Source organism: Erithacus rubecula (assembly GCF_903797595.1).
Source record: "Erithacus rubecula genome assembly, contig: scaffold_112_arrow_ctg1, whole genome shotgun sequence".
Taxonomy (NCBI): Eukaryota; Metazoa; Chordata; class Aves; order Passeriformes; family Muscicapidae; genus Erithacus; species Erithacus rubecula.
This window is the reverse complement of record NW_027636279.1, coordinates 456747-477397: the sequence shown is the minus strand read 5'-3', so window position 1 is coordinate 477397 and position 20651 is coordinate 456747. Positions and strand designations below refer to the sequence as shown.

The 20651-nt window shown below is 50.7% G+C and overlaps 1 protein-coding gene across 1 annotated transcript in view; it reads right to left on the bottom strand.

The window, feature by feature from the left end:
• Window positions 1-1086: 1086 nt before the first annotated feature.
• Window positions 1087-20651, bottom strand: part of LOC306815275 (nucleotide exchange factor SIL1-like) — a 52939-nt gene continuing 33374 nt past the window's right edge. Inside the window, exon 4 of the mRNA XM_079331864.1 lies at window positions 1087-1328. Coding sequence (XP_079187990.1) covers window positions 1102-1328 — 227 coding nt within the window. The 3' untranslated portion in view covers window positions 1087-1101. The remainder of the gene's footprint in view (window positions 1329-20651) is intronic.

The window sequence follows — 20651 nt, the reverse complement described above, 5'->3', positions numbered from 1 at the left end:
GATTGTTACTGTAAACACTCTGAAGATTGGAAGTGAATAGACTTCCATGTAAATACGTTCTATAGATCGTTTCATTATAAGGATTATTCTAAATAAACATGTTCTGAAAATGTTTTTTTGATCTTTATTAAATAAATACTACTTCTTTTTAAATCCCCACTTCTCTTTGCAATTCCTTTGGGCACAGGCAGTGTTTTCACATTTGTGGTTTCCACTTGCACTGGGTTCCTGGGGCTGAGGGTCCCTCTGCAGGGGGGGGTTCCACTGTCCCTGCATTTGTGTTCCTGGGCTGGTATCCCCAAGAGCAAAGCTTTCACCAGCAGGGAGGGGTCTGACAGCAGCAGTAGCAGCCCCTGCAGCAATGCCACCCAAGCAAAGGAAACCTTCTGCTCCCCCTCCTGCTGCTACAGGGACTCCTGGGCAAGAGCCAGCATCAGGCACAGGGATGCAAAATCCACCTCCATTCTCTGAAGGCCTTGACATCCTTGGGAACTGTGTGGCCTGGGGTGCTGCAGGGGTTGATGTTTAAGGCTTGGAGCCTCCAAAGGCTCTGGGCTTTGCTCCCCTCCTGCTTTGTGCAGGATCCCTGTGCCCGGGATCCTCACCCTGCCCACATTCCTGCAGCCCACAAATGCGCCCACGCCCCATTACAGGTGGCAGTGGCAAATCCCACAAACCACAGGAAATTCCCCCACAGTAACCACAGCAGTCATTGTTGGGAGGGCTACAAGGGGGAAGCCAGCACCAGCACATTTTTAAAAAGTGGGTTCAGGGAAGATGTGATGTCCAGAAGCTCTGGCAGTGCCTGGTGTGCAGGTGAGACTGTGGGGACACAGTACCTGGCTCAGGCCAGCCCTCAGCCCCTCAGAGCTGATCTCAAGGGCTCTGCTCAAAAAGCAGTTTCAGAGCAGTTGCTGCAGATATTTCAAAGGACTAAATGTCATTCAAAGGAGCCACATTGCCAATTTAGTTTCAGTGTCGTGGCATGAGAAGCCATGAAGGTGCCTCTGAATGTGCACTCAGTGCACTTCCACCTCCATCCCAAAGGGATCACAAAGGACAGAGCCTGCTCTCAGCACTGCTGAGCTCCTAACCCAGCAATTAAGTCTCAGGAAGAGGCAGTAATTGAGTGCACCAGGGAACCTGGCCTCTAATAAAAGGCACGAATCCCACAGCCCACCCAAGCCAATGCCTTGTGTGTCTGTACCTTCTCCTTCTTCTCTCTTCTCTCGAGTCTCTTTGCCCATTTTCTCTGTCTGGGAGCTTGGCTTCTCTCTCTCCTGTCTGCAGGTTCAGCCTCACGTGTGACCCTGCAGGAACAGCCTGACCTACAAACAAAAGGTCATGTTATTGCAGAGCTTTGGGAACAACTGGGAGCTGAAGGCACATGCTGCTCCCTGAGAGAAGGGGAGAAAAGCTCCATCCCACACAGTGAGGAGTGGGGACTCCACCACTGACCCCCTCCCATCCTGCAGCATCCCTAAAGTGCTGCTTTTCCCTCCCAGAAATGCCACCATAGGTGTCCCTGTGCTGCCAGGCTGGCTCTGATCCATGGTGGAGGTGAAACCCTGAGCCCAGTTCCTTCCTCCCTGCCAGCCCAGTCCTAGGACAGCACTAAAACTCCACACCAGGACTGGATTTGGAGGCTACATGGAGAAAGGGGAATTGCTGCTGATTGGGGCAGACAGAACAAAATGCAGCTGCCAAAGGGAAATCAAAGCATCCCACAGAGTCCAGCCAGGTATGCTGCACTTCAAGGCTGTGCTGCTGTGGAAATACTGTATTAAAAGGAATTTATGATCACTACTATCTGCCAACAAAAATACACAGAATACATTCAGCTTCGGTTTTAAATGCAGAAAAGAAGAAATTCAGAGTGTTTTTCACCACAAACACATCTCAGCCCAGCCCAGCACTGGGGTGAAGAACAGGCAATATTTGGTTGTGACTTCTTGATGGCATTTCTTCTTCTGTTAATACAGGAATTCTGCCTGCCCAGGCTGCAGCTGAACAGCCACAGAGCTGCTCACAGATGGACAGACAGACCACAGCTGCTCACCCTCCTCCCTCCTGAGGAGGATTCCCTATTCAGCCTTTCCTTTCTCTCTTCCTTTTACCTAAAAAGATACCTGGGAGAGTAACTGCTTGCAGGAGACAGGGAGCATGTCCTGCCAAAGGGAAGTGAAGACAAGGGTAATTGTTTTGTTCAATAAATACATGTACTCACAGACAAAAAGCTCTGGATTGATCCCTCCCTGTTCAAGACCAAAGAGACATCTCCCTGATCAAAGGACCTGGTGCTTCCTACATAAGACTGGGATGTTTGTCACAATTCAGACAGAAACATTTCAAACCCTGTAGTCATCCAGTAGCTATAAATGCATTTAGAAAAAGCAGGAAAATCCATCTGGGAGGATTTCCTACTAGAACAAGGTTTGCATTTCTGGTAGACTCTCCTTTTCTCCATCAGTCCTGTCCTCTGGAAGCTGCATATGAGAGGACAGGTGTGATTATCTCCCCATCTTAAACAATGGCAGGACAGGCTAGATGTGCCTCCTCCACACTTGGAATGCTTTCCATGCCCTCCTCCTGCTCCTTTAACTTGTGATACACAGGACCTTTCATCTCTGGCTATCCATGGGAGCATCCTCCCACGCTGAGGAGCTGGGCTCAGCAGGAGTTTGGTGCCATCACCAGCCTGTGCCCCTCGCTGGTGCTGGAGCTGGGTCATGCTGCTCAGGAAGGAGTCTGTGGAATCTCCATGAAAAGGGCAACAGCACATCTCCTGTCCCTGGCTCAGACAGGGCTCTGCCAGCAGGGAAAACACAGCAATGATGACCTGGTGCAGCAGGAGATGTCCCTGCCCAGGGCAGGGGGGTGGAAGGAGATGAGATCTAAGGTCCCTTCCATCCCCAGCTGCTGTAGGATCAGATGCCATTGTGTGCTGGGGGAGGACAACTCCCTCCTCCACAGCTATGAATGCACTCAGGGTGAAGTGAGGGCTGAGCAGGTGCCTCACCCCATAACCAGAGCCTTTCCTGATTGTTAAATAGTGCTGGGACAGCCAGCTGACAGTGACTCCCTTTTCTTCAGCTCTATAAACACACTCAGAGCACTGCTGAGCAGCTGCCTCACCCCATAACCAGAGCCTTTCCTGATTGTGTCACCAGCCCTGAGCCAGACAGGTTACAAGTGACTTCCTTTTCTTCAACTCTATAAACACACTCAGAACACTGCTGAGCAGGTGCCTCACCCCATAACCAGTGCCTTGGTTCTCATGGTGCTCATGAGCTCCTCACCCAGCACAGCCAAATTACAGAGGCTGCATCAGCCAAGACACAAACCCTTCCTGCTCCTGTTCTGCACACTAAATGAGATTTAACCAAGAGCATCCCAACCCCAGAGCAAAACGTGGATGAATTTAAGGAGCTCCAGGGATTTCTCCTTACTGCACAGCAGCCCAGGTTCATGGCACAGCAGGATAAACACACTGCTTTAATAAATAAACCATGGAAAACATCTTTGTTTTCAATAAAAAGATTGACATTGCCTCTTGAAAATGTTACAGCTGTTCAAGGAAGGTCTTCTGTCTTATTTAGTTTGGGGTATTTTGAAGTCAAAAGTGTGTTTGAGGGTGGGCTGACTTGAATAATGTGATTAAAATTGCTGATTTAGACGAGTAAGCTGGAAATCCTGAATTTTAAGCATGTTTCAGTGTGTAGCTTCTAGACATTTCCCTTTAAAATAGTTGATTCTCTTTGATTCGTATAATTTGATACTATTCAACAACTGGGAGCACACACTGGAGCAATACATATGTAAGCAATTACACAGCTTCACATGCTGCTAAAACAGAATCATTCTGTTAATAGCTTTTTCCCGAGAGAAATTAATTTTTTACTTATTGTTTGCATTAAGTTGCATTTGGGAAATGAAACTCAATTAAAAATATAGAAAAACATGCCTATATTTAAGCCACTTTGTACCATTTTTTTCTCCTGTCACATCAGACAAATAAAAGATGTGCATCCACAGGTAGGCACTGCATAGATGTGTTACTGAATGGTCCCTCTTCCCTGAGAGCTGCAAATCCTACAGCTGCCAGACCTCATCCCTTGCTCCTCATAAAGGGAGAGAAGAGTTTCCATTCTAATTAATTTCCCAGCTCTAAATCAACTACCCAGTGAGTAGAAATAGCTGTGAAATCCCCTCCATGAACCTGCCAGAAGGGCTCCAGCTGTGGAGGGGGAACAGCAAACTCCCGCCCCCACAATTGGTTTGGACTCCTTACCAGCTTTTTAACCACAACTACAATAAATTAAAACCAATTAAAAATAAGATCACAGAATCACAAAATTGTTTGGGTGGAAAGGAAACTTAAAAGCTCGTCAGTTCCACCCCATTCATGGCAGGGACACCTCCCCCTGTCCCAGGTGCTCCAACCCCAATGTCCAGCCTGGCCTTGGGCACTGCCAGGGATCCAGGGGCAGCCACAGCTGCTCTGGGCACTCCCCACCCTCCCAGGGAACAATTCCTCCCTAAAATCCCATCTGAAGCTGCTCCCAGTTTGAATAGGTGTTACTGCATGGCTTTGGGATGATGGATCAAGAGAAAGCCCCAGGGTTTAGCAGAGCTCCCAGTGCCTCTGTTGGGGATGTGCCACCCACCTGCCCTTCAATCACTCAGCTGCCTCACAGCCAAAAAGAGTGTCCAACAGATAAAGCACTCCCAGAGGATAAAACCCTTGTCACTGCACGAATGACAAGGTCTTTATTGGGAATAAATGTCAAAGCAGAGTGGCAGTGTTTATTTTCCAAGCAGGAGACACTGATCCTGTGGCAGCACTGCAGGGATGGTTTTACTCCTGTTCTCATTTAATCCTTTATCAGCTCTGAGCACCAGGCTTTGGTCTCCCATGCCAGCTCTGACTGATACTGGTGTCCCCACAAGCTGTCCCCACCCCTGGGTGCTGCCCCATGCTTCTGCAGCCCAAAGCACCTGGAGATCCCCCTGAGCATAGCACTCGTTTATTGGGATGTGCTCTGTCCATAAAGTTGCCTAAAGAGATGCTGAGGAAGACTTTAATTTATAGCCCCATTCTTTTAATCTTGGTCAGCCAGATTTTTTCAGACATCTGTTTATATCTCCTTATAATATATTGGCTAGAGCAGCAGCACCAGGCAGCAGCTCACTGGCAGGGGCTCTGCTGACATTTATAAACCAGAGAGATTTCTCTTGTGTGCTTTATGTTATCAGCTAAACCTGTCCACTTAAATTATTGCCTTGTAACCAAATCACAACTATCTGTTACTCCACTCCCTGCACGTTTCCCAGGCTCTATACCAATATCAAGCTTTGCAGAGGCTGAAAACAAGATGATAAATAAATAAACAAATGGAAAACAGGACATGCTTCCTCCAGGCTCACAACTGAGGGGGGATCAGGCACGTTGTGCACCACATTACTAAAGGCAGAGGGCTGCTGTGTGGAATATGCAGCATGCAGTGATATCCAAAAAACCCATCTCTCTTTTCCTAGACCAGCCAAACGACCAGTTGTGTTTCCTCACTAAAGGAGAAAGGTTTCATCCTGCCCAGCTCCTGTCCAGCACATCGTTCCACATGCTGCTGGCCACAGGTGAGTTTGTGTTCCAGCATGGGGACAGGGCTGAGCCCCTACTCTGCAAAGCTACAGGCAGGGAAGTTGGACATCATACACTAACCTGCAAACCTCCCCCCAAGGCTGTGCAATCACTCATTGAGCTCCTGGCAGTGGCATCCCATCCCATGGATCCCATCCCATGGATCCCATCCCATGGATCCCATCCCATCCCATCCCATCCCATCCCATCCCATCCCATCCCATCCCATCCCATCCCATCCCATCCCATCCCATCCCATCCCATCCCATCCCATCCCATCCCATCCCATCCCATCCATCCCATCCCATCCCATCCCATCCCATCCCATCCCATCCCATCCCATCCCATCCCATCCCATCCCATCCCATCCCATCCATCCCATCCCATCCCATCCCATCCCATCCCATCCCATCCCATCCCACCCCTTGGACAAAGACTGCCCAGCACGAGGAGCCCAGTAGGGAGAGGAGGCTCCCCCCTGCAGCACCCCTCTGTCCCCCCTGGCACAGGAATGTCCCCTGGGAAAGCTGCAGCAAGCAGAACAAAAGTGATCCAGCTTGCTGAGGCAGATTCCAGGCTTGTCCCCAAGTGAGCATCCTTGTTTGCCATTGTAAGAGAATTCCAAAATCTATCAAGGGTTTGAAAACAAGCCCCAGCTATGAGTCAGTAAGTGGCTCTGCAGCTCTCAAAAATTACCTCGCTGTGTGAGCAAGCCCCAGATAACATCCACCTTCCTTTACTCTTTGTTTCTCTCCACACAGGGAGTGAGGGAAAAGGGACTTTCTTTCTAGTGAAGGCAACAAAGGAATCTGGAATCAATATGTGAATGTTCCAGCAAAACACACCAGCAGTGCTGCAGTATGGAAATGATCACACTGGCAGAGCATCCACAATAAGTTATCTGTTGGCACCTTCTCTGTTAATGAAATAATGATTAAAAACTACCAGGATACAAACCCCTGGAGCAGCAGAGCTGCACCCCCAGCCCCAGGAGCCACCAGGAACTGGGAGCTGGCTGAGGCTGGTGGCACACAGGAGACACTGCCTGACCCCAGCTGTGCCTGGCTGGATGGGATGTCTCACACCAGGGGGCTCAGGAAAACAGGAGCCAGGCCCAGTCTGGGGGCTCAGCTCACACCCTGACCCCAGGCTCTGGTTAGAGCTGCTGAGCAAGGACTGCAAAGCCTGCCTCTGTTCTTTTGGGGTTTTTTTTCCTACAAAGGCAAGTCCTACCACTCTCCAGATTGTTTGTTACATCAAAGCAGAACATTTTGACATAGAGAAGGAAGATATGTAGCAGACACAGGTAAGGAAGAGATGGATTATTGATGGGAAGAAGAGCCCTGAGCCTGAATCTCATTTTATTTTTTTCTGTCCCTTTTTCACTCAGCCTTTTGCATTAGTTCACTGTCTGGCACTCACTGCTCCTCCCTATTAAGTGCCACTGGAAAATGTCATTAATATGCTCTATGTCACCTCCTAATAGCTGCTGGAGAGGTTTCACAGGCTGAAAGCTCCCCCAGCATTCCCCACCTTGGGCAGGGAGGCAGCTCAGACACCTGTGAGCACATTCCAAGTACAGACTCCTGTGATGCTGGAGGAAATGTTTTATAAATCCACTCCCTGTGCAGCTCTACTCCCACTGCACTGCTGGGCAGCCACAGCTGCCTGTTGAGCACAGCACCTCCTCAGAGAAGCACCAGCCTGGTCACTGCCCCTGGATGGCTCAGGTAACCAGTGACAGCAGCTACCTGTTACCTACTGTAGTCAATTATAGAGAAAAGTCTTTTATAAAATCACTGTATGCTGTCCATGCCCATGAGCTGTCCCTAAAGCATGAGCTCTGCAGGGGATGGGTGCAGGATGAAGCCTGGGGTGATGCACCATGCCCAGTGCTATCATGCTTCCTCTCCCTATTCATACAGGTGGAGATATCATAAAAGAAAGGCCTTATAAAACATGGTTTAACCCTGCTACTCCAGCTAAGCTAACAGTTAGCTTGTAATTTCCCAGGTAAAAAATCATAAGAATGAAAGTCAGTTAGCACAACAATCTATTCTGGTAACAACCATTCACACCTGCAAAAACAAGAAACATGTCCCATGAGAATCAGTGAAGGAAACATGGAAACATATCTAGGGAGAGAAAATCTGATAAACATACAATAACCCTTACCAACCAATGAACTGAATTTCACTGTATTGCTGACCAGTTGGGCTTAACACAGTGCCTTTAAATATTTCCTATAAATATGAGCTATGTGAATAAAGAATTGGCTTTTTCTGCATGAAGAAACTGAGTCCCATCTGCTCATTACTGCCACATGTCCCAGCACTGCCCAGCCCAGGCTGAAGGAGCTGTGCTGCCTCTGCCTGCACTGACCAGTCCTGGTGCTGCCAGCCTGGTTTCATCACCACTGTTCTGTCTGATCATTGCTATGGGGCTGACAGAGATTTCTTCTCCTCCTGGCATTGCAGAGGAAACCCTAAAAAGAGGAGTTTTGTCCTTATAGAATGAACAAACATTTCACCCTGCTACTTGTTTTGCCTCCGAGGGCACCCAGACACACAGGCCTGATGCCTAATCCACAGATGTCACAGAGGGTCTTCCAGAATGGTATGAATTGAGAGACTGAATGCAGAGTTGAAAACACCTCAAGGAAACCAAGGAAGTCTCATGTAAGACCCTTCAGTTGGCTAGTTTATCCAACAAGCCTTTCTGTGACATTCCAAGCTATATTAATAAACATCCTGACAGAATGGTGATGTCCAAGTGTGACATTTTCTCCAACACTGATTTTGTTCTGTGTTGCAGTGGAGCAGGGACAGAAGCCATCTGAAATGCCTTCAAGCTCCCAAGGGTGAATCTATGCCCTGTTCAACAGCCAGCACTACTCTGGCAGCAAAGGCATTGCTGGGAGAGCCCAAAGCCACCGTGCTCTGACACAACCCAACACCAAGTGAGCTCCTGCCCATGCTCCTCACAGGTCCCAAAACAGCAGCACTGCTTTCTGCTGGACTTGAATCCACCTAGAACAGGGCCAGGGAAAGAATTATGGAATGGTTTAGGTTTGAAGGGACCTTAAAGATTATCCAGTTCCAGCCCTCCTGCCATGGGCAGTGATGCCACCCCAGAAGGGCAGATCCCACTCCAGCTTCTCATTGAGCAGCAGAGAAGTGACCCAGTGGTACTTGCTGTGCTGCTGCTCTCCTGTGGCTGATGCCACAGTGGCCAGCAATGTGTGTTCTGTCCCCATCTGCTGAAGCTGGGTGGGGCAGTGCCCCTGATCTCCTGGCACATATTCTCTGCTAATGGGCCATCTTTAAACCAGCTGGGCAATCATCTTTATCTTCCCACAGCCCATCCTCCCTCCAGGAGATATCTCCTGTTCATGGCCACTGAGTCCCATTGCATGACTGATAAAATTCCATCATCCCACTGGGAGATGCTCCAGCCAGGGCAGGAGCCAAGCCTTTCCCACCCAGATAAAAACTGAGATTTTGGACACCAAGATACCTTCTTTCCACTGGATTCCAGAGGAAAACCAGACCTTTCCCCATTATCCCTGGACCTTCAGAGGAAAACTCCACCTTCTCCAGGAGCACTGCTCCAGCTGAACCACATCTGCCACAGCAGGAGGATGCAGCCACCATGGAATGGGACTGCTGCCACCACCCTGACTGACTGACGGGTGTCAGCTTGGATTCTGACTCTGGCAGGGTTGGGACTGTTCTTTGTATACTGTATTTCTATTTTAATTTTCCCAGTAAAGAACTGTTATTCCTAATTCCCCTATCTTTGCCTGAGAGCCCCTTAATTTCAAATTTATAATAATAATTTAGAGGGAGGGGGGTTTACATTCTCCATGTCAAAGAGAAGCTTCTGCCTTTATTGGCAGACACCTGTCCTTCAAACTAGGACATGGGTTGTTAAGGAATCCTAACCCTAGCCCAAATCCAAACCCTAACACCTAACATTCCTCACAACAAGGGTTACAGATACGCACATCCCCATAGGAACCCTTGGGAGAACTTTCTTGCACCCTGTGATTTTTAATGCCAACCTTGCTGCAATAACCACGTCTTTAAGCACCATCCATCAGGCCTTCAGCTCAAACACTTGTTTGGCTGAAAAGGGTTTTAGAGGCAATCTTTTGTCCCAGCACGGAAAGGTCTTCTCTGTAATTAGTCCCCCTCAGCAAATAGAGTGGAATCATTTTTAAAACTATGCCAGAATTCAACCCCTTCTCTTGTGATTCAATCCACAGCTAGCAGAGAACAAAGCCTCACAAGGAAGTCGCGCTCCAATAAGTAACCCTTGATTAGAGATGTGAAAGCATCAATCCATTTGGACATTGGGCTGGTCAGTGCTCACAGCCGCCCCTTTTCCCACAGCCAGGGCTGTCCTGTGGCACTGGGGTTGATGGGAAGAGGCAGGGCCATGTGGACAGACAGGACTATGGGGACAGGCAGGACTATGGGGACAGGCTAGACCATGGGGACAGGCAGGGACCATGGGGACAGGCAGGACTATGGGGACAGGTAGGGCTATGGGGACAGGGAGATCCATGGGCACAGGCAGAACCATGGGGACAGGCAGGGCAATGGGGACAGGCAGGGACCATGGGGACAGGCAGGGTTATGGGAAAAGACAGGGACTATGGGGACAGGCAGGGCCATGGGGACAGGCAGGACTATGGGGACAGGCAGGGCTATGGGACAGGCAGGGACCATGGGGACAGGCAGGACCATGGGGACTGGCAGGACTGTGGGGACAGGCAGGAAGATGGGAACAGGCAGGGCTATGGGACAGGCAGGACCATGGGGACAGGCACCGCTATGGGACAGGCAGGACCATGGGGACAGGCAGGGCCATGGGCACAGACAGGGCTATGGGAACAGTCAGGGACTATGGGGACAGGCAGGAAGATGGGAACAGGCAGGGCTATAGGACAGGCAGGACCATGGGGACAGGCAGAGCCATGTGGTCAGGCAGGGCTATGGAGACAGGCAGGGCTCTGGGGACAGGCAGGGACCATGGGGACAGACAGAGAAAAGGGGAAAGGCAGGGACCAGGAGGACAGGCAGAGCTATGGGGGCAGGCAGGGCTATGAGGACACGCAGGACCATGGGGACAGGCAGGGATATGGTGACAGGCAGAGCAATGAGGACAGGCAGGGCCATGGGGACAGGCAGGTCCATGGGGACAGGCAGAGCTATGGGAACAGGCAGGGACTATGGGGACAGGGAGAGCCATGGGCACAGGCCCTGCCATGGGGACAGGCAGGGCTATGGGGACAGGCACCACTATGGGACAGGCAGGGACCATGGGGACAGGCACCGCTATGGGACAGGCAGGACCATGGGGACAGGCAGGAAGATGGGAACAGGCAGGGCTATGGGACAGGCAGGACCATGGGGACAGGCAGAGCCATGTGGTCAGGCAGGGCTATGGAGACAGGAAGGGACTATGGAGACAGGCAGAGCCATGGGGACAGGCAGGAATATGGGGCCAGGTAGGGCTATGGGGACAGAGAGAGCCATGAGCACAGGCAGAACCATGGGGATAGGCAGGACCATGGGGACAGGCAGAGCCATGAGGACAGGCAGAGCTATGGGGACAGGCAGGGCTCTGGGGACAGGCAGGGCTATGGGGACAGGCAGGGACCTTGGGGACAGACAGAGCAATGGGGACAGGCAGGGATATGGGGACAGGCAGGGCCATGGGGACAGGCAGAACCATGAGGACACGCAGGACCATGGGGACAGGCAGGGATATGGTGACAGGCAGAGCAATGAGGACAGGCAGGGCCATGGGGACAGGCAGGTCCATGGGGACAGGCAGAGAACATGGGGACAGGAAGGGCTATGGGGACAAGCAGGGACTATGGGGACAGGCAGAGCTATGGGAACAGGCAGGGACTATGGGGACAGGGAGAGCCATGGGCACAGGCAGAACAATGGGGACAGGCAGGGCTATGGGGACAGGCACCGCTATGGGACAGGCAGGGACCATGGGGACAGGCAGGACCATGGGGACTGGCAGGACTGTGGGGACAGGCAGGACCATGGGACAGGAAGGACCATGGGCACAGGCAGAGCTATGGGGACAGGCAGGGCCATGGGGACAGGCAGGACTATGGGGACAGGCAGGGCTATGGGACAGGCAGGACCATGGGGACAGGCACCGCTATGGGACAGGCAGGACCATGGGGACAGGCAGGGCCATGGGCACAGACAGGGCTATGGGAACAGTCAGGGACTATGGGGACAGGCAGGAAGATGGGAACAGGCAGGGCTATGGGACAGGCAGGACCATGGGGACAGGCAGAGCCATGTGGTCAGGCAGGGCTATGGAGACAGGCAGGGCTCTGGGGACAGGCAGGGACTATGGGGACAGGCAGGGCCATGGGGACAGGCAGGACTATGGGGACAGGCTAGACCATGGGAACAGGCAGAGACCATGGGGACATACAGGACCATGGGGACAGGCAGGGCTATGGGGACAGGAAGGGCTATGGGGACAGGAAGGGCTATGGGGACAGGAAGGGACTATGGAGATAGGCAGAGCCATGGGGACAGGCAGGAATATGGGGCCAGGTAGGGCTATGGGGACAGAGAGAGCCATGAGCACAGGCAGAACCATGGGGATAGGCAGGACCATGGGGACAGGCAGAGCCATGAGGACAGGCAGAGCTATGGGGACAGGCAGGGCTCTGGGGATGTTGCCCGATGCCCCAAACAGAACACAAACTAACAGAGTTAGTTTATGCGGTGCTTTATTCAGGGCCCGAGGAACCTGCGGACTAGCGTCCAAAGTCAGGATCCCACAGTTCCCTTTTTCCATCAGGTTTTTATACCTTTTTTACAAAGTGGTCTACGTGCAGAAATACACATTCTTCAAAACAATACAGATACATAAATCTTGCAGGTATCATTCCTAAAAGTTATAAATTTTGCATGCTTGTCTACTCAGAACTATAGGCTACCCCCCTTAATCCCCCTTGCATGTTTGCCCATCACCAGAACCCTTTATTGATTATTATTATACTTTAGCCTTATCTTGAAAGTTTCTAGATGTCCTATATGCTCTACTAAATCCTTTGATTATTGTTTTTACAGTTCTAAATGTTCTATATGCTCTACTAATTCTTTTCACTATTGTTTCACAAGGTAGGTTCTCAGGGCCTGTCCGAAAACTGCAGTTTTCTAAGCCTTAGCATGACTACTACTATATCTACATTAGTCCTTTTTCTCATTATTTTGGTATCAGGGACAGGCAGGGCCATGGGGACAGGCAGACCCATGAGGACAGGCAGGACCACGGGGACAGGCAGAGCAATGGGGACAGGCAGGGCTATGGGGACAGGCAGGGATATGGTGACAGGCAGAGCAATGGGGACAGGCAGGGCCATGGGGACAGGCCCTGCCATGGGGACAGGCAGAACAATGGGGACAGGCAGGGCTATGGGGATAGGCAGAACAATGGGGACAGGCAGGGTTATGGGGACAGGCAGGACCATGGGTACAGGCAGAGCCATGGGGACAGGCAGGGACCGTGGGGACAGGCAGAGACTGTGGGGACAGGCAGAGCCATGGGGCCAGGCAGGGCTCTGGGGACAGGCAGAGCCATGTGGACAGGCACAACAGGTTTGTTTTCACCTTCTCAGCAAACCCTTCAGCTCCAAGGCAGGCATTGCAATGAGTTACCACAGCCCTGGCTGCAGCAGGAGCCACTGCTCAGGATTCACTACGAGGCACTTGATTTATTTTTTCTTCTGAAGTCTGTGAAGTGCAGCAGTTTAGAGAGTTTAATCCCACAAAGGTCCCAGCAGAAGAAACTGAGACCAAAGGTATCCAGCCACAGTCTGATATTTCATCTCTCAAACACCAGGCTGCAGAGACCCTGCAATGACCTCTGTCTCACCACATCCCCAAGCCAACATCCATGAGAAGCTTATTTTAAAAAGCCAGTTTTAATCCCTCTCCAACTCACTACATTATTTATCCCCAAGCTAATGCCACAATCCATTCAGTAATTGTCATCCCTCAGGTCTATTTGTTACTCCAGAAAGCCCATCTGGGATGCTGAGGGCTTGGCTACATTCAGAGAAGATCAATGCAGGACGTGGGCAGAGAAGGACAAGGCAGCTGACCAGGAGAATTGAGAACCTGACAAAAGGAACTGAGGATGATATTAATTATGTGGAATTTTAGGCATTTAATACCTTTTTGAGAGAGGCACCACTGGCTTCTTTACTATGATGGAGATTAGTAGCTCCAGAACATCATCAACCATCATGCCTCCCACATCTGTCACTCCCAGAGAGCCTCTCCTCTTCTCCCAGGGACTCATGAGATGGCCACCAAAGAACATGGCAATGTGGGGACACAGAAAGGACAGGCAGGGAGGGATAATCCATCAGACCAGCACCAGAGTGAGAATCAGGAGGTTTAAGATGGCCATGGTTAATCATGGCTGGAAACGAGGAGTAGAAGGCTGAAAGTGCACAACTTGAGGAGGGTAAAGGAGCAAAAAATGAAACTATTTTCCAGGAAGTCTGGGAAGCTCAAGTAGGGATGTTCATGACCAGTGTCTGTTCCTGTCCTCAGCCTCTGAGTCTGTAACTCAGAGCTGGAATTGCAGAGACAAGCCACGTAGGACACAAACTCCCTCCTGCCAGCTCCAGCTCTTGGTGGGAGCGTTTCAGGACATGCTGTGCTGCTGGCAGGGCCTGCAGCTGATTGCCTTGGATCCCATCTCTGCTCCACCTGTGTCAGCTGGCTCCCTCACCCCCATCCCAGCACCAGCATCCCCTGAGCCTGGAGCATCCCCTGGAGCCAGGGGGGCGCAGACCTTTGGCCAGCACTGCCCAGGTCAGCACTGCAAGGTGTCCAATCCCACCTGGCTGGCTGCCAGAGCAGAGGATGAATGGGAAGGAGGCAGAGTGAGAACAGATTTGGGTAATAAAAGCTGGAATAAGAAGATGCCTTGGAGAGTGAGTTGGAATAGCACTTTGAGAAGCTTCAATTTAAAGCCTTGTTTCCACAGCTAACGCAGTCGTAAGGGACATTAGCCTAATTTCTGTCAAGAGAACTTGTCAACACTGCAGTATTTAAGATAGACACTAAAGATGTGTTTTATCTCACAGATAGATCACTGGGAGAGGAAGGAGCTGTGCCACACTCAGTTCACAGGGAAATAAATTGATGTTCTCCCTGGGCCTAATTGGTGGATGCTGTTTTATACCACCACACACATGAGCAGCCTCACATTTTATCAGTGTGCAGCTGAGATTGGTGCCAAATCCACTGTGGGGCTGGATACAGGAACCCACAGGGACATGCTTCACCCAAGGACACAGAGCTGGGCATTTTCCAGCCACAGAGGAGTTGAAACTGAAATTTGAAATTTGGCCATGTCCTGAAGGGTCAGGTCCTTCTACTGATGGTGCTCACCAGTGTGGGGTGTGATTTCAGGGCCAAGGGGAGAAAACTGGTAGCAGAAGAGAACTGGCTTTGGTTCCTCAGGACCACCAGCAGGAACTTGCCTGGCCTGGTTTTTAGAGATGCTCCATGGGGAGTCAATAGAAAGGAAAGAAAAGAGAGGCTGGACCCTGCAGTTTTAGGAAAGAATTGTTAGTATGATCCTGATCCCAACATACCCCACTCTGAGGAACTAAAACATTCCCAGGAGCTGGCATGGCTCCACATGTCCCACATGCCAGCCTTGGAGCTGAGACATGCCCAAGATAATGCTGGTGCCAGGGCACAAAGGCTTGTCCCAGCCTTGCAGTGGAAAGTTGAAAATGCCCTTTTATTTGTAGTGGTCGCAGGGAAATAAGAGCCATGTAACCTTGTCCCAGCCTTGGAACAGAATCAGCTTGCAGAGGAAGCCTGAGGGAGGACGGGAGGGCAGCAGGGTGGCTCTGCTCTGCCACAGAGTCTGCACTTGCAGAAGAACTAAATCACTACAACAGCCAGAAATGTCCCTCGGGAAGGAAATCCTCTCAAAGATAAATCAATAACTCAGTGTAATTTTAGCATGCAGCCAGGAGAATTTACATTGCCAGGAAGGCTGAGAGCTCTGCCACAGAGACAGAGCCACAGCATCACCAAACAGCCCTGCAGCAAGAGCTTGGGCTCTGGGTGTTCACTGCAGAGCCACGAGTCTGGGCTCTGCATTTTGGGAGCCCACAGACCCAAATCAGAGTGACAGCAGCAGGGATGTGGTCCAGGCAAGCTCCCCTGAGACAAATCCACCCTTCATTTTTGTCCTCTGTGGTAGCAAAGCTGCTCCCTGTAATCATGGCAGGGCTGGCAAACACTCCAGATCCTGCAGGGTGAGACACACACAGCTAAAGCAGGCACAGGACAGAGGGGGACTGCTTGAGCCACAGCCTCCACCCGTGGCCAGGGGCTCCCCACCAGCCAAGCCACCCACAAAACAGCACGACAGGGATGTGCTGCAGCCCCCAGTGATTAATGAGACTGCAATTTACCTAATTATATTAATGCTAAGTACACTCAGACCAGTAAGTTCAAGGGAACTAATGACACTTTGGAGCACAGTTCAACACTGAGCAGTAACTTCAGCAAAAAGGAAAAAAAAAAAAAAAAAAAAAAAAAAACGGCCCCCTAATTATTCAGTAGCTCTTCTCCCAGATTCTCAGGGTCAGCTTGGAGGAGAAGGTGGCCTGAATTATATTTTCGTCTCCAGAACATCAACAGAATTGCTAAGTGAGTTGCAGCAGCAAGGTCAGAGCCTGTCCATTGTTCTGCATGCCAGAATATCCCTGTCCCTTCCCCAGCCAGGCCAGGCAGGGCTGGGCTGTGTCCCCTGCCAGGACTGCCACCACTGAGCCCTGCTGCTCCTGGGGACAGGGGAGTGGCTCCTCTGCCAGTGTCTGTCCTCATCCCCAGGACAGATGAGTCCTGGGACACAGGACCATCTCCTCTGTCAGTGTCTGTCCTGGTCCCCAAACTGAGCCCTGGGACACAGGACCAGCTCCTCTGCCAGTGTCTGTCCTGGTCCCCAGCACAGACAAACTGCAATAACCATTCCTTGGAAGCCAAGTGCAGCCCCCATGCCTGCAGGTCCAGGAGCCTGCTCAGGGTCAGCCTGAGGAGCAGCCCAATCCAGCAGCAGAGGTTCCTGTACACCAAACCACTCCAGGCTGCCTGCTGGCACAGCCCCTGGCAGGCATGGAGGGCTGGGAGGGGCTGTGCCCACACACACAGAGCTCTTCCCCTGGTACAGCCCACCCAGGGCCATGGAAGCAGTTTGGAGCACCTGCACTGGCCACAGTCATGTCACTCCTCACAGGCTGCTTTGGTGCCAACAAGCTCTCACACAGATTGTGCCACAAGTGCTGATGTGCTCCAAGAGCCTCTGTCTGCAAATCCAACTCTACAGCAGCCCCAAATGCAGTCTGTGCTTCTCTATCACTTCATGGAGATTTGGATTTCCACAAGGGATGGAGGGACAGGACACAGGGAATGGCTCCCATGGGCAGGAATTGTTCCCTGGGAGGGTGGGGAGGAGCTGGGATGGAATTCCCAGAGCAGCTGTGGCTGCCCCTGGGTCCCTGGCAGTGCCCAAGGCCAGGTTGGAGCAGCGTGGGCAGTGGGAGGTGTCCCTGCCATGGCAGGGGATGGAACTGGATGAGCTTTAAGGTCCCTTCCAACCCAAACCATTCTGGGATCCAGTGACTCTGCACCTCTGAAATGCTGAGCTCTGCCAGCAGAGCTGCCCCAAGGGACAAGGTCAGTGCTTAAAGCTGAAGGTGAATTGTGACCACCCCACACAAAGCAGGACAAGGACTTGTGACACTCCTCTAACACAGAACATGAGGCTGCTGAGAAGCCAGAGCAGAAGAACTCTGCAAAGTTCACAAAACACAAAAGAGGAGACTCCTCCAAGCCTCACTTGAACCCTGTGACTGACTGAAAACCAACCCAAATTCAGTGAACAAGTTTGGTGTCTCAGGATTGCACCCAGAGCTCTCCTGATGCCTTCCAGGCTCAGCAGCAGCATCCAGGGAACAGGCAGAAGGCAACTCAGTGATGATTAGGAAGACACATATGAAGTTATCTATCACAGAGCAACTTGTGTGCACTTAAATGTCCTGCAGTACAATCAGAAATCAATAGCAAGACAGAGAAACCCTCAACCACCCAGTAAAATATAAAAAACACTTGTAATATTGATTTTAAAAGCACCTCAGTGAAGACAGTTGAGAAGAAGCCTGAGAAAGCAAAGCAAAATGCCTGAATTGAAACCTCTTTTTTTATTTTTTTTTCCCTCAAAAAGACATTAATAATGGATTTTCAATGCAAGAAGAAAAACTGAAACCCACACCAGATTCTCCTGGTAATAACAGCTTTCTGCAAAGCCCAGCTATTAATGTAACAGGGACGTCCATCAATCAACCACACAGAAAGTACTTTGAGAGCTAAAAAAAGAGCATGCAAACATCTGCTTTTGGCAACTTAAATTTTGCCCTTAAGCACAAGGAACATAATAAATTATCAGGAGGTTGGGCTTGAACTTGTTTTCCTCCATCCTGGACCTAAATGCTGAGGATAAGGATGAAGCTCCACAAACATGCTGCTGCTGGGATTTGTCTTGACAAAAAAAAAAAAAAAAAGAGAGAAAGAAGCAGAGTTTCATTTGTGTTTTCATTTGAAAGTGCTGCTGCAAGGGGACACCAAACAGGGGTGTAGCATCTCCTTGTCTGCAGTTTAGGGAGCTCCTGTAAACCCTTTTCCATCTCCAGCATCCTCAGCACACCCAAGGCTGCTGGAGTGGTCCCACAGTGGAATGACAAATGTGCCAGTGTGCTCCAAGGTGCCTCCTCACTCAGCTCCTTCCCTGTTCCCCCAGAAACTGTGGTGATTTTGGTAGGTCCTCAGTCCCCCAAATGACACTTAGGGTCCATCCCCACAGCCCAGCACTGCCTGGGGTGTCCCAGCAAACCCCAGATAAGCTGGATTTGCTTTTTGTGTCCCCATGCCTGCAGTGTCTCCTCCCTTGTAAAACACAGCAGGTCAGAGCAAGTGCTGGAGATAATGAACACAATTTACTGATTCCAGCACAGGAGGCTGCAGGCATGGCTGCAGCTAAGTCCTAATAAATTCTGAAGAGTGACACCATGGAATGGCATTATGGAAGGCTGTATTTATTGTCTCCCCATGCTTCCATCTCCCAGGTGCCACGTTACACTTAATAACAGTTTTCTCCCCAGCTGCCAGTGCTGCAAACCCTGACAAGCTAATGGTGAGGCCAGCCCTCCCCCAAACACACATCTCCAGCCAGCACACAGCTTTGGTGGCAGAACTGGCCATTATAAATTAATAATACTACTAAACATTCATAAATTATGAAACCAGTGCTGTCCAGGTGCTGCCCCCTCTGTGCTGGCTCTGCAGGGCAGGAGTTTTGTCTCTGGAAGTGATGCAGAGGAGGAGCAGCTGCTCTAAGGTGGTACCTGTGTGCCCTGTGACCTGCTGGGACAGGAACATCCCTGCCCTGCCCTCCTGGGAGAACCACAGCCCTGGAGCAGAGCAGCCACCAGAAAGTTCTGCCTGCTGTGACAGCAAGCTCTGGGCAAGGCATCAGCACATCCTTGGGGAAAGCATGGAGACACAGAGATCATCAAGGACAACCAAAGGTCTTCAGGGAGAGCCAGAGGTCCTCAGGGAGAGCCAGAGATCCTCAGGGAGAGCCATGGAGAACCAGAGATCCTTATGGAGAATCAGAGATCCTCAGGGAGAACCAGAGTTCCTCGTGCCAGAGCAGCAGGAAACCTCCCCACTCAGCATTCCTAGTTCTGCCACTACTGCATGTGCACCTCCATGGCTCCATATTTAGCATTTGGACCATGGACCAGGTTTTCTGCAGCATAATCTGCACTGAGTTCTTGTTCTCCCTGCTGGTGTTATGTTCTAAGCCTGCAAGAAAATCACCTTTGAGTCTCAGGCAGCGCCTTGGGTGTGGATGGAGACTTGACAAGTACAAAGGTGCTGTTGTTCCATCCCTGCCTGCACCACCTGCACTGCAGAAGGCACAGAAGAAATCCTGTGAACCATTTTTAGGCCTCTCCAGAATAAAAAAAAGGCAACAAAGGCCACCATGAGCTCTTCTGTCCTAAGAAAGGCACTGCCACAGTCCCTGATAGCTGAGGCTGGAAACAGCTCTGGGATCACCCCTGCTCAACCTTCAGCCCTGTGTTCAGGAGACTCTGGGATGTCCCAGGACTCCACCAGCCCTCTTGTGGAACTGGCCTGCCCCAGTCCCCCTGCAGTAACCAGATTTTTCTGTGTTTCAGCAGTGTTTTCTGTGTGTTTTGCTGTGGAAGTGTCTTGGAATGGCAGCACAGCCAAGGGGACAGCAGCCACTCCTCCAGCTTCCCCTCAGCCAGGCTATAAATACAATATAAATACCTTCACTCCACCTGTAAAACCCATCACCCTGTGCCACCTCCTTACAGCTCCAGCTAATCCAGATACAGGGAGGGATAACAATTTCTGTGTATTATCTGGTGAAGAACAGGTAGATAAGTGTAATTAGCAGCACCTTGGTTAGCAGGTGAAATGATAGTGTAATTAATGAAGATCAGGTGGGCTTTGTTTCAGATAAGAAAAGCAGCAGATTCTATCAAAATGTAAATGCAGCTTAAAATCCAGCCTGGGTGATCACTCAGAGCTGCTTTTAGAAACACCACCAGCCCCAGATGCAGAGGTTTCTCTCAGGCTGAATGACACATCCTAAAAATAACACCTGGTCTGGGGCTAACATGTAAATTGTTGATTAGATCTATTTATTCACACCCTGCAGTGATGGGAGAGGCTCACAGCTCCGTGTTCCTCCTTTGGCTTTGCAGGATCACAGGTACATTCCTGTTATTGCCTCTTGCAAGGACTCTGCAACCCTGGGAGCTCTCCAGCAGCAGAGCAGCAGCAATTCCAAGTGACAGGCTGCATACATTCACTCTGTATTCACATAACAT